The 14,568-nt window shown below is 44.3% G+C and overlaps 1 protein-coding gene across 2 annotated transcripts in view; it reads left to right on the forward strand.

Annotated features, from left to right (window-relative positions):
• Positions 1-10,492, forward strand: part of pdgfra (platelet-derived growth factor receptor, alpha polypeptide) — a 45,732-nt gene extending 35,240 nt beyond the window's left edge. For both annotated transcript variants that reach the window (XM_063201330.1, XM_063201329.1), the window contains exons 26-29: positions 276-375; positions 1,772-1,877; positions 6,131-6,399; positions 6,949-10,492. In XM_063201330.1, the coding sequence (XP_063057400.1) occupies positions 276-375; positions 1,772-1,877; positions 6,131-6,399; positions 6,949-7,099 (626 nt within the window). In that variant the 3' untranslated portion in view covers positions 7,100-10,492. The remainder of the gene's footprint in view (positions 1-275; positions 376-1,771; positions 1,878-6,130; positions 6,400-6,948) is intronic.
• Positions 10,493-14,568: the final 4,076 nt, after the last annotated feature.

Consider the following 14,568-nt stretch of genomic DNA (forward strand, 5'->3'; position numbering starts at 1 on the left):
GATCAGTGTTTCTCATCTGAGTAAGGACAGCCCAGAGCACAGGCTTATGGGTTCTCTATTATTATTGGTATTTTTTGACTCCCCGAAGAGGGCATGACTGTCATGTCAGTTTATTTATTTAATTATTTATTTATTTTTAAAAAGGGTTAATATGACTAAGCCAAGATTACGAAGGCTTTTAAACTTTTGTAAATGAGAGTGCCTTGGTGTTCTTGCTGTTCTACATCTATTTATATTCTGTATTTATATTTCTATCTATTATGTTTGTCTTGAAGGTGGGACCCCTTACCCAGGTATGGTGGTGGATTCCAGCTTCTACAACAAGATCAAGAGTGGCTACCGCATGGCCAAGCCCGAGCACGCCTCCGAAGATGTGTACGTACACGCACACGCACACTCACACTCACACACGCACACGCACACGCACACGCACACACACACACACACACACACACACACACACATTTCTTCAAATGTTCAAATGTGTCATCACACTACAACTATTCAGCTTGTAGGTACATACTGCACAATTGATAGTAGTACATAAACTGAGGTCACAACATTAAACTGTTATATACTGATATACACACTCAATTTTGTCTGTGTTAATTCAACACTTATAGAGTCAACTTTTCTAGTTGTCCTAGTGTTGAGATACAATAGCACAACAAATGTACTGTGTAAAAGCTGCATGTATACCAGAAACGACCTATGCTACACGAGAAGCTGAGGTAGCTGAAGAAGTTTCGTCATGAATTCGTTTTATTCGCTCTGGACATGACATTGACGTGTTTAGGTAATCACATAACGGCTCTGGCTTGTCAGCCTGGGACATTCGGAGATATGAACATTCCAATTATTTTATTTGCCGAATTGCGTCACAGCTCATTACCATAATATTAGCCTGACTTAAATCGCTGAAATTTGCTCCGCTCGCTCCCAGCGAATTCACCGACCATCCATAGAGAAATAATGACCCCCGTCGCTCGGGTAGCATAGGTCGCTTCGGGTTTACACATACTTGTAGCTTAACCCTCTCATGTGCAGTGCAAACTCAAAGTCATACATCTGGCAGTCTTCTGGGAAGCTTTTCTCAAAAGCATAGGTGCTAGCCAGTTACCAACTTGGGAAGTTGCCCATGGGAAATTGCATTGCATACTGCAGAGTAGCTAACATAGATAGCACTATGGTTTCGAGAAATGCACCCCTGATATGCCGCACATCGTAACTCAACACAGAGCACACTGTCAACTCAGACTTCCTGAAAGGACGCAAAGAAGTCCAATGATTATCCATCATTCAAAGACGTGCTATATTCAGAGAGGTTTTAAATGCACAAACTCAATTTTCCTATTTTCATAAATGTCACGGTCAGTGGAACGTGTGGTATTTCTGAAAGGCTCCACATAACCATGGTATTGAATAGGCCGGTTGTCTCTTGGAGCTGTTGCGTGAATTTACTGGTGTAATATGTGTGACCTGGTGTGTGTGTGTGTGTGTGTGTGCATACATGCTTGCGTGCGCCTTTGTGTGTGTAAAAAGAACATGTTATCTAAATATGACCAAGGCTTAAAAGTTGCACCTTGTGACCTTTGTAAGCATTGCTGTGATTATGTTTCACAATCAAATACGAAGTGTGTGTGTGTGTTGAGTAAAGCGTCTTTGAGTATTACGATATGTAGCGATGAGTAGTATTGTTTTTAATTTGTTTATTTTAGTTGTGTATTGATTGAGTGCTAACTGTGTGTGCCACCGTTGTGTTGGTCTGCAGCTATGAGATGATGTCGAGGTGCTGGAACAGTGAGCCAGAGAAGAGGCCGTCCTTCCTCAGCCTCAGTGACACGGTGGCCTCCCTACTACCCACAGGCTACAAGAGGGTATGTACCGCATAGCCTGATTATCATCGACTTTCAAAATCTCTTAGAGACTTGGTCTGACCAAGAGGATAGCAATTGACATTTCCCAAAACCGCTTCCCTAGGTTTGCTACTGGTTGATCAGAAGTCTGGAGATCAGAAACGATATTTACATTGCTCTTGGCCTGTCTAGAAGTAACACCAAAGGTGTTGCATCACTAGGAGGGCATGGAATGGCTACGTACAGCATACACTCACCCCTCTCTCTCTCTCTCTCTCTCTCTCTCTGTCTCTCTCTCTCTCTCTCTCTCTCTCTCTCTCTCTCTCTCTCTCTCTCTCTGTACTGGCCTCTCTGTTATTATACGGTATGGCATTTGGCTTTTAAAGGCGTTCATTTCACCCCTCGATTATTTTCCCTCTTTTTTTCACTCATCCTTCATGTCTCATCCACTTTTTCCTTGCTTTCCCTTCTCGTTCTCACACTCACAGGCTGACACTGGACTCCGGACACTCCCCACCCCCACCCCTCTCCCTTTTCTTACATTTTCTGATCGTGATCTGTTTCTCTCAGTCCATCTGTCATTCTGTTGCTGCATTCTCTTTCCATTTCGGCCATTTTGAAAGCATAGGGCCTTCCTAATTTCCTCCAAAGTGCCAGTAAAAATGATGAATTTCCCTTTCCCAATACTTACGGAATGTCAACCCCTTCCAGCCCTTTAAGCATACTGTTTCCTAGGGCTCTAGAGAGAGAGATAAAGAGAGCAAGGGGTGGGGGGGAGAGAGAGAGAGAGAGAGAGAGAGAGAGAGAGAGAGAGAGAGAGAGAGAGAGCAAGGGATGGAGAGAGAGAGAGAGAGAGAGAGAGAGAGAGAGAGAGAGAGAGAGAGAGAGAGAGAGAGAGAGAGAGAGAGAGAGAGAATGACAATGAAAATGAAAATGAAAATGGGAAGAGAGAGTGAGAGATCGAGAAATGAAATGAGAGAGAGAGAGAGAGTCTGAGAGAGAGAGAGAGATATAGAGAGTCTGAGAGAGAGAGAGAGAGACAGAGATAGAGAGTCTGAGAGAAAGTCTGTCCTGAACACAGGGAGGGAGTTGCTGAGAGACATTGAGAGTGAAAATAAAAAAGTGTGACACAGATAGAGAGAGAGAACGAAAGGAAGAGAGAGAGAGAGTGATGAAAGAAAGAAGGAAAGACTCAGAGACTGGCCTGGTGAGTCGACGTATGCACCTCTGAACACCAGAAAGAGTAGAGGCCCATGACTGGTGATTAACACACGCACACGCACACACACACACACACACACACACACACACACACACACACACACACACACACACACACACACACACATACACACACTTTTCCTGCAGCTGGCTAACACTTAACGCTTGTACCTCTATACACACACACACACACACACACACACACACACACACACACACACACACACACACACACACACACACACACACACACACACACACAGGGCCGCTGACAGCTTTGGCTTGGCCCGGGACAAAGACATCTGAAAGGGCCCCAAACCCAATCAATACAATGTAATGAGGATCCAATTCTGGGCCCCCCTCTGTCTCTGGGACCGGGACAAGTGACCCCTTTGTCCCCCCCCCTGTCGGCTTCCCTGCACACACGTATCCATGGTGGCAGAGCGCAGAGGCAGGCTCAGCCGCCACACTAATCGCCCTGCTCCAGGGTTAGCCTCTGTGGCTCAGCCATAACTGCTCTATTAAAACTCACAACCGACGCCACACATGGCACTTCAAACTCCACTTGCCAAGTGGCACCAGGAGCCAGAGCCACACACTAGCTCGGTACACACACACACACACGTGTGCTCGAACACACACACACACAAACACACACACACACACACACACACACACACACACACACACACACACACACACACACACACACACAAGTGTGCTCGAACACACACACACACACACACACACACACACACACACACACACACACACACACACACACACACACACACACACACACACACACACACACACACACACACACACACACACACACACACACACACACACACACACAAGCACATTAATGAAGATGTCACACACACACACACACACACACAACACATGTCTCACACACACAGAGTCACCTACACGCATACTGTACACGCACACAAACATACACAAACACACAACACACACACACACACACACACAAGAAACACACACACACACACACACACACTGTGGAATAACTAGCTCCTGTTATAGCACCTCGGGCCGGGGTGTGGTGTGTGGTGGGAAATGCGGTGGGTTAACGGGCTTCCTAAAAGCCGGCGTGGAGAGGGGGCAGGCGACCGCAGATCAGCTGCTGTGGCCGTGTGTACGTGCGCACGTCTGACTGGGTGGAGGCAGCGCGGCGGCCACAGCACACTCGCAGGCTAGCATTTACTCCCCATTTACTAGGGACAGGTAGTGATTTGCCTTCCTCCTCTCCTCCTCCTCCTCGTCCTCCACCTCGTCCTTCTCCTCCTCCACCTCCTCCTCCTCTTTGCCTGATTGACCTTAAATGCAAACAAACAAACAAATCCTCCTCCTCCTCGTTGTTCCACCACCTCCTCATGCTTGTTGTTCTCTGCTACCTCCCTCGCTTCCTCTACTCCTCCTCTTCCTCCTCTCTTCTCTTCTCTCTTCCTCTTGTTTCCCTTCCTCCTTCTTCTCCGTCTCTTTCCTTCTCTCCTTGCCCCTTTCACTCTTCCTCCTCCTTCTACTCTTATTCCACCTCTTCCTTGAGCTCTTTCTCCTTCTACTCTTTCCTCCTCCTCCTCATGTCCCTGTTCTTCTTTCATATCCCATGCCTTCCCCTCCTCCTCCTCGTCTTCCTCCTCTCCACCCCTTCTTCCTTTTCCTCTTTCTTCCGCTTTTCTTCTTCCTCCTCCTCCTCCTCCTCCTCGATCTCCCTTTCTTTCCCCTTTCTTCCTCCACCTCCTCCTCTTCTCACCTCCTCTTGTGTCAAGTCCTCCTTCTTCTGCTCCTTCTCCTCCTCCTCTTCCACGTCCTCCTTCTTTCCTCCTCTGCTTCCCCCCTTTTCCTCTTCTTCTGCCTCCTCCTCTATCCCCTGCTTGCTGCTTGGAGACAGTTGGCACTTTTCGTTTCTTGGGCAAAAATCATATGTACTTTTTAGTGAGAAATAACGAAACATCTGTTCATGACACCAAAGGTCACCTTACAAATGTTTTTTTTTTTTAAACAACTAGGCCTAGAAAAAAGTGGAGACAGTGAGGCCTCTTGCAAAAGTGTGTTTTTCAAGAGACCTGCAAACTCTGAAGCCATCTCCACAAATTCCTGAAATAGAAAGTAATTAAATCAACTAAATTTGTCAAATTCAACATTTGGCGCAAATCTTATCGTTCCACCGCACTTGATCACATTATACCCTTGAAATGAGAGATGCACTTATTTTTAAGCTGCAAAATATGATCTAGCCAGACCACAGCATCTATAAGAGGCTGCTGTGTATCTTGTAATGTTGTGTAACCGACCACAGCAAAATTTATAAACCATAAATTCTGGGCTGGCCTTGGCAGTAGAGCGTTGTGGTGTAGACGCAAAAACAATGACGCTTCAACAGTGCCCTCTATAGATGCCTCAAAGTAATTACACGTGCCTCCTGAATACTTAGTAAAACACCTTTTATATTGTCAAAAACATTGGCCAATTATGTATTATTGTCACTATACACTGAAAACTTCTCACTCATAAATGCAACATGTTTGAGGTCTATTCAAAACATGGAATCGATACGGATCCTTCCACACCTTTCTCTCCCACTCACTGTCCTATCCTAAATAAAGGCATAAAAATCCCAAACATATCTCAAAATGGTAATATATCTTAACATCAAAACATCAATCTGTCTGTCATGCACCTAAATTCACAAGTACTCAGGGCAGCCATGGCCTAGTAGTTAAGGAGATGGGCTTGGGATAACAGGTTTGAATTGCACCTTTCACCTCCCTATGTCACTCCATGAATGAGGTGCCCTATAGCAAGGCTCCTAACCCCACACTGCTCCAGGGACGATAACCAATAACCTGTACTTAAAAAATAAGTGTCGGCTAAATGTAATAAAACGTAACATACTCTTTTATATTTTATTGCTTATCTTATCGGTCCTGCTCTGGTTGCACTGGACTGTCAGCAGTAGTTTCCCTTTGTATTGTAATATCGATCATTAATATTAATAATCGTTTTCTTCTCCTCGGTCTCCTCAGAGCTACGAGCGTATGAACCACAACTTCCTGAAGAGCGACCACCCGGCGGTGACGCGCGTGCAGAGACTGGGCAGCAGCAGCAGTAGCAGCGGGGACGAGGACGAGGACGACGCGTACATCGGCGTCACCTACAAGAACCAGGGCAAGCTGAAGGAGCGCGAGAGCGGCTTCGACGAGCAGCGGCTGAGCTCCGACAGCGGCTACATCATCCCCCTGCCCGACCTGGACCCCCTGTCGGACGACGAGCACGGCAAGAGGAACCGACACAGGTAGCACTCAGAAGTGCACACATACTTACACATACTTACACATACTGTATACTGACATACACATACACATACACATGCACACCAGCCATGAGGATCATCAACATAGAATTCCAAGTACTATAACGACATATGAAACACACACATTCACAAATGCACAAACACACAATCTCTCCCTCCCTCTCAATTCCCAACTATGGCCACTAGGTGGCAGTGCGTGCCTGTTGTATGCCTGGGGGTTTGCTATGGTCTATTACACTGGAGAGTTGAAAGCAAAGGTTATACTGCCTTTGGGAAGTCGATGGTGTAGTATGCAGTTATTCATTTCAGTGATCACATCCAATTCATATGCAATTATTATTCCATCATTTATTTCACAGAATCACATGCAACACGGAGAGAGTGGTGGGGGCCATGTGTATGTGTGCATGTGCATGTGTGTGTGTGCATCTACAAAGTCTGTGTTGTCTTGATGTAATAAAGGTAGATAATGCCTAACCCCCTGACCGACTCCCCTGTCTCCGCCTGTCGCCGCCTGTCTTCCATCTGCAGCTCTCAGACGTCTGAGGAGAGCGCCATAGAGACCGGCTCCAGCAGCTCCACCCTGGCCAAGCGCATGGAGGGCGAGACCCTGGAGGACATCACCCTGCTGGACGAGATGTGTCTGGACTCCAGCGACATGGTCGAGGACAGCTTCCTGTGATCCCGGTACAGCCACACACCCCCACCCCCTCTCACCAAACACCACCCTCCCTCCACCACCCTCCACGACCAACCTGACCAAGGGGACGCTCTGATCCTAATAACAATAGATGTTCCCCTGCCCTCCCTCCTCTCCACCATCCACCACCATCACTCTGCTGAACGAGATGTGTCTCAAATCCAGACACATAGTGGAGGGCAGCGTCTTGTGATCCCGGTACAGCCACCCCACCCCTCACCACCCGGCTCTTCTACCACCCTCCACTACCATGGTGGGATAGTCATGGTCCTGCGATCCTGGCCACAGGCAACGCCTCCTGCTCTCCCGGCCGTCCAGCATCCTCCACTAGCACCCTGACCAAGGGGCAGCTGTGATGGTCGTATAACCCCACTAGCCGAGGAAGGAGTGTAGAGGACTGCAGAGGAAAAGACTACAGGTCGCAGAGACTACATTTCTTCATGATTTCTCCTTTGACATGACTCATCTCCTGTTTCTTGTTTTTTTTTTTTTTAAACCAACAAACCCCCGGATGTACGGCGTAAATGGAAGAGAAAAAAATGGAGGGAGGAGAAAAAAAGACATTGTTTTTTCGTGGTGGGTGGCCACTGTGAGACTTCTTGGAATACTTTTTTCTTTTCTTTTCCTATTGGACTTGGACATCGACCCCCCTACTGGGGTGAAGGACTTATTGGAGAACGGAGGATTGTTTTCTCGAGTTGTGGAAAAGCAAAACAAAACAAAACAAAGAAAAAGCATGACAAAGTTGTCAGTCTGTCTCTTTCTCTTGAATTACGTAGCTGTGCACCTCACACTTAAGATGACACAACAGCCTATGGACATGTGTGTCTGCGAGCGCGTGCACGCGTGCGTGTGTGCGTGAGTCTGTGTGTGGGTAAGGCTGTGTGTTGTTTATTGTACAGAATTTCAGTGGGCATTCCTTACTCAGCGAGATAAGCAAGAGGACCTAAAGAAGACCTGAAGAAAACCACCAAAAAAAACCAACAACCAACCAACCATACACCAAGACCTCTTTAGTAGTCCATCAAGACTGTTAAAAACCACTATGGACATATATTTAAAGAACAAAAAAAGAACCAGTGGTATAACTAGATCTATTCGACTGGATCATTGTGGTATTCAGCATGGACTGCATTTAAACTCTCTCTTAGCCACACAGATTTTTTTCTCCTGTTGCCAGTGACATTCAATAATGACCATTCCCTTACTTTGAATTTTAAAAAGCACAATCGCTGAACTATGAATCTATGTTCTTTTTTTTCTATAAGCAATCGTAGTTGTCAACAGCAACTGAATTTGTGCAGTCGTTTGAATTTATTTTTGTACTCATTAGCACATATAAATATGTAATATTTTGTGAATATTACTGTGTGTGTGTGTGTGTGTGTGTGTGCGTGCGTGCGCGTGTGCGTGTGTGTGTGAAGAAAATGAACTTTTATGTAAATGAAGAATATGACTAAGGCTTATACAGTAAGTTGCATGCACCTTTGTGACTTAGACCTTTGTAAGCATAACCGTGATTATGTTCCACAATCAAAGAACCCACTCAGCATGTTCCTTTTCACTTCAAGGCCAAAGCCAAAGCAGAATCCATCTAGTGTTCCATCAAAGAACGTTCAACTTTTCATCTTTAAAATCTTTCCACTCCAGGATCTATAGTTAGTTACTTAGTTTATGTACTGCAAAAAATCTATCACATTCATATTTGGCCTGTATTTTCTGTTGTACATCATTGTACTTAAAACCACTGCGTTCTTCGACCAAAGTCAATACATGCATTAGCTTTATGTTAGCCTGTGCTAAACGGAATCTCCCATTTTGAGCAATGGCTTCAACTGGCCAGCGTTATAAACCAAACAAGTCAAGGTACATACCTACCTACCTATTGTTGTGAATAAGCTGAAATGTGTTCCGATGCTGTATGTATGTAAAGACGTTGCATCCTTCACCTTTATTTGCAAGTTGTGATGATAATAATTATGCATTACGATTATAGAGAGAAGAGCCATAGTAGTCTGTTGCTGGTTGTAAGGTATTGGCATACTGGAGACTGGATGGGTGTGCTGGGTTTAGAAAAAGCTTCACTTTGATTCCCCTGTCATTGCCCTTTATGAAAAAAAACCCACAAACACAGAGCAGGGAGCAGCCACCAATCTTAAAAACAAATATTTTTTGATATAAATTGTCCAGACAATCTGAGCAGACTGGACTTTAGCTGTGTCCTTGCCCCCCTTTTCAGCATGCTAGTGCCAAAGCCCACCAGGCCAAATGACGGAGGGGGGACAAAGGGGTTAGTTGTTCGAGACCTAGGGAATGGGAGGGCCCAGAATTGGGTTTGCATTACATTGTACATATTGAGAGAAGTGGTCTTCCGGGTGATTTTGTCCCGGCTTCAGCCAAACCTGTCACCCGCCAAACCTTGTCACGTTGTCATCAGACAGACACATGTCCCCACAAGGCCGACTGTTCAAGGTTGCTGCCCTGTTTAGTGGCAGATCCTGTGCCTTTGTTGGGATTCCTATAACATCCACAGAGAAGTAAAAACACTCTTACTGGTGTAATTACAACACTAGTACACAATCTTAAATAGTGTAGATTATATAGGTATTATAGACTTGTACCAAATGAGGTAGATACACGGTAAGAGTACGTCTACCTGTACTTTCCGCAACTCAAATCCCACAACTCAAATCATTTACAACCTAAACTGACATTTTTGCGAATGACGCTGTGTGCAAACCCCTCTCAACCCTTGGTATTCCCTGGAGTGTAATAGAACCCATTTGTCATTTTGTACCGTATAGGAGCAAATTGAAGTTTTTGTTTTGAAAGAATTTGACAGCTATTGTTAATAATATGTGCATGCCAATCAGGGGCCTACCCAGGCTCACCAGGCTGAACCTGCTAGGGACCAGTGTCCTGTCTTGAGTGTGGTGTAAATGGAATAAGATGGTGTAGCCTTCTATATATGTGTATTTTGCTTAAGTGTGAATATCCCCGTTTGAGATTCCCAGCTATGTCACTGCCCGACTCTGTTTTTTTTTTTTGTCCCTACTGTTGACTGTGATATCTCCTCGCAGTGATTCTCCACGCTGTTGCACTTTTCCAGACCCCTCTAGGTTGACACCCTTTTGGCTAAAGCTTTTGTTTTGGAATGGAGGACTTTTTTGTGCATTTGTTTAATGTCTGCTTCTGTGGCGACAGTGACGTGAATGTTAAAGTTGTGGGGAAAGGCTGAGAGGGTGCGAAAGTATGAAGTATATTCCATGGTACAGTATCTGTAATAATAGATAGTTACTCCAAATACCAGAAGTTATTCTCCTGATTTGTAATATGCATTATGATTGTGTACATTCAGATGATCTATATTTCAATAAATGGTTTAAAAATCACTCATTTTCACTTTTGATATTCATATTTCCTTTTGATGTGTTGTACTATACGAATGTATACGTAGCTATCACCAGCCTGTCAGTTTCTCTGTTCAATTGGTGCTATAGAGGTACAGTAGGTAGGTATATTCGAATCAGATAAAAGACGTGCACATAGACACAGAAAGACAAACTGTCAGGCAGAATTTGAGAATTTAGACTTTTTTTATTTACAAGACTATCAACAGGACATTATTACATTCATTGAGTTAGTGTGTACATTGTGCCAAATCAAGTTTGGTCAAAAATTATTTCAAATGTCCCAAGATTTCGATTCATATAGTATCTAATATGTTTTCTACAAAGGTTGTCTAGCATTTATTTGCATTCTTGGGGGTTTCTGTGTTGCATCGTGTGGGAATACCATTCAACCCCATTCAAAATCAAGAGCATAACTGATTATGAGCCTACCATTGTTTCATCATCCTGTTTGGGTGTGAGACTATACCTACTTCTTCACAACTGCCACGCTTGTTCACATGAGACATTTAATTCAGATTTAACTGAATTTAATTCTGAATAAAGCTTAATTCCACTTTGAAAACATCATGTAGCCTAAACACTTTTCAATCCTGAATTAAAGGGAAGTGCAATGTAAACTCAATGAAACTATTTTATGTTTAATTATTAATTCAGATTTAAAAACATCATGTAAATGTAGTCATAGGGAACTGTTTTAATTCCTTGCATCATCAGCATATTGTTTTGAACATAAAAACTATGATAGAAAATGTGTATATTCATTATATTAAGACCACAAAGTTTTCCTGCTGTTCTTTCCACTTCTTGCATTTTTTTAAGGTGGATGTATAAGCATTTTGACTTTCAGTCAAAAAGAAAGCAACAGTTGTGATAGTAGGAGTAGAGCAGTATCGTTCAAGTGTTGAATTCTTCCAGTTTTGTATGGCATATGTGATGTTCGGCGCAAACACGACAAGGAGAGGCATTTGTTCTCTCTCATCATCAATGGGGAAAAGGTTTCTTAAGTCCTGTGTTGTCCTGTGCGTTTCGAAGAGTCGTGCCAGGTGTGCTCCCAGGTGGAGGTAAAAGAGATGGGCATTGAACAAGTGAATTCTCTCTCCGTGTCACTGACCCTGTGCGATGTGGCCTGTGCTCGCTCCAGGACCACTGAAGTGTAGTTCTGAATGGTCCTTTAGCAGGTCTATTCAATTAATAGTCAGTCACCAAGGGCCAGTTTTTCAAATTCCCTCCAGTGAAGGGGCCGAACATAGAATCTGTACTGTGCTGTGCAAGCAGCACAGTGTCTGAAGTTAGGGTGCGAAACAAGTGGATAGCTTTCCAGACAGAAAAGGTATTGGCTTCTCTATTTCTTAGTTGCCTTAGGATGGTCTATTTATGACACTGTTTTAGATAAGATTTCACTCTCATGTGAATGCATGGTATAGATATCCCCAACCTGAAGTGCTAGTGATTGCAAATTATACACGGCCAGATAGTACACTTATTTGTTTTCATTTTGTTCTGCCCTTATGGGGGGGCAGAGCCTTGCCATCCAAGGGCCGCATCTGGCCCCAGGTAGAGTAGGTTCAGATCAGATAAAAGATGTGCACATATACACAGAAAGACAAACTTTCTTGCAGAAGTAGAGAATTTAGACATTGTTTTTATTCACAAGACTATTATCAAGACTTTATTACATTAGTTGAGTTGGTGTGTATTGTATCCAAAGTGTTGCTTAGGTACCATCATGAAGGAATGTCATTCAACCCCATTCGAAATCAAGATCATAACTGATTATTACCATTGGGGCATCGTCCTGTTTGGGTGTGAGACTACTTCTTTACAACTACCTGAATGTCCTCATTCTCAGTAAGGGGCTTGTTTTACTTCCTCGCATCAGCATATTGTTTTGAACATTAAACTATGAAAGTAACATTGTAAATTAATTATTTAAAGACCACAAACTTTTCCTGTTGTTTTGTCAAGTTCATATTCTGCTCAATGTCTCTTAAGGTAGAGGTATAGGCATTTTGGCTTCCATATACAATCAAAGCGAAAGTTGCTCTCCAAGGAGTAGCACAGTTCATTTCAAATGTTGAAGTCTTCCAGTGTTGCACGGCATGTGTGACATTCGGAGCAAACACGAGAAGGAGAGGCATTTGTTCTTTCTCCTCACCAGCAATGAGGGGAATGTTTGCCAACTCCTGTATCTGTGCTTTGGAGAGTCGTGCCAGGTGTATTCTCAGGTGAAGGTAAAAGAAATGGGCATTGAACAAGTGAATTCTCTCCGTGTCACTGACCCTGTGCGATGTGGCCTGTGCTCGCTCCAGGACCACTGAAGTGTAGTTCTGAATGGTCCTTTTCAATTCTGAGGAGCAAAGTCGTGTCTCGTCCAACATCTTCTCTTTATCGTTGCCACTTTTAGGTAGGCGAAGTAGACAGTCATTTATGGAACTGCGCATACTGCATAGTGCTTCGTCCTCTCCGTGGAAGATTTGCTTTATGGGATCTAGTGGTGCCGTCTGTCCCTTGGCCTTTGTGGCTAGGACATCAAAGAGCATGGCCAATGCCAACGCCACCACGCCAACCCCACCAAACACCACCGTCCCACTTCCTCCGAGGGATGTCTGCAAACTCTGGTCGAAGCCGGTCAGTTGCACCGGGGTGAGTGAATCTCTCACAGAAGCGTAATGATAGTTGAGATGCTGCGAGGAGTTTAAAGACAGATACCTCTTAAACAGCGGATCCGCAGGGGCCTCTGAGATGCCCTGAAACGCCATGCCGATGGGGTGAGTTGGATTTCTGCACATCTCAATTGCGTCCAGTACTTCACCTAACCCTGAAAACGTGTCTCCCATCCTTATGCCTTAGGCTTACACTTCTGCTCTAGATACAGACGGTACAATGCTGTGATTTTCAAAGAGATGAAGTGTTTAGGCCTACTCCTAGCAGCATTTATATTAGGCTACTGCCACTGCACATTCAACCAGCATCAACTCTCATGTTTGTATTGATTTCCTTATCTTGGTGCTGTTGGTACAATCAAGGGTCGGGAGTTTTTATGCCGAAATGTGCGTACGCGCACACACACATGCTTGGATGACTATAAAATTACCTAGAATCAATTAACAATTCTTGTTGTCTATATACTCGTTAGCCCGCTCACAATTTACGAAATACAATTGTTTGCACATGCAAACTCATCAGAAAAATAATTTTCTTGAGTGAAAAAAAAATGTTTTCCACTGCTGCCAACTACAAAATAGTGTCTGTTATGTCAAGAAATTACCACATGGATGCAGTATAAAAATCTAAAAAAAAAAAAAAAAAAAAAAAAAGATCTAAAAATGGCCACTTCTGGGTAACAAAGCACAGCTTACTCTTGAGTATTACCTCAATGTGTTGATTATTTATTATGTCAAGCTCTGAAATGGATCAAGAGACGTAGGGGGGCTACACAGAGATAGGGAGAGACACACACAGAAACATGGGAGCTTTAACACGTGGCCGTGTTGATTCCTGTCAGTATTAGCTGATCTGGACATGTGTAGTAATGTTTATTTTGTAGAAGCGGGAAGAAGGGAATTATTCACCAATCTGAATAAAAGGGTATAATCTGTTATCTTGACCTCAGGCGAGCTCTGTGTCGTTGACCCTGTGCCCTGTGGCCTGTGCTTGTGCCAGGATCTCTGATGTGTAGTTGTGTAGTGGTGCCGTTTGTCCCTTGGCCTGTGTGGCTAGGACATCAAAGAGCATGGCTAATGCCAAAGCCACCAAACACCAACGTCCCGCTCCCTCCGAGAGACGTCTGCAAACTCTTTGCACTGGAGTGAGTGAGTCTCACACAGAAGCATAGTGAATGGCAAGGTGCTGCGAGGAGTATACAGAGAGATACCTCTCAAACAGCGGATCCGTAGGGGCCTCTGAAATACCCTGAAATGCCATCTGAACTGGGTAGGATGTATTTCTGCACATCTCACCTCTTTCGGGCATTGCAAAATAGTCCCTCATGTTTATGGAATGTTTGCTCTTCAAATCCATGGGCGCAGATAGCGGGGG

This window comes from Engraulis encrasicolus, chromosome 6 (assembly GCF_034702125.1).
Source record: "Engraulis encrasicolus isolate BLACKSEA-1 chromosome 6, IST_EnEncr_1.0, whole genome shotgun sequence".
Classification (NCBI taxonomy): Eukaryota; Metazoa; Chordata; class Actinopteri; order Clupeiformes; family Engraulidae; genus Engraulis; species Engraulis encrasicolus.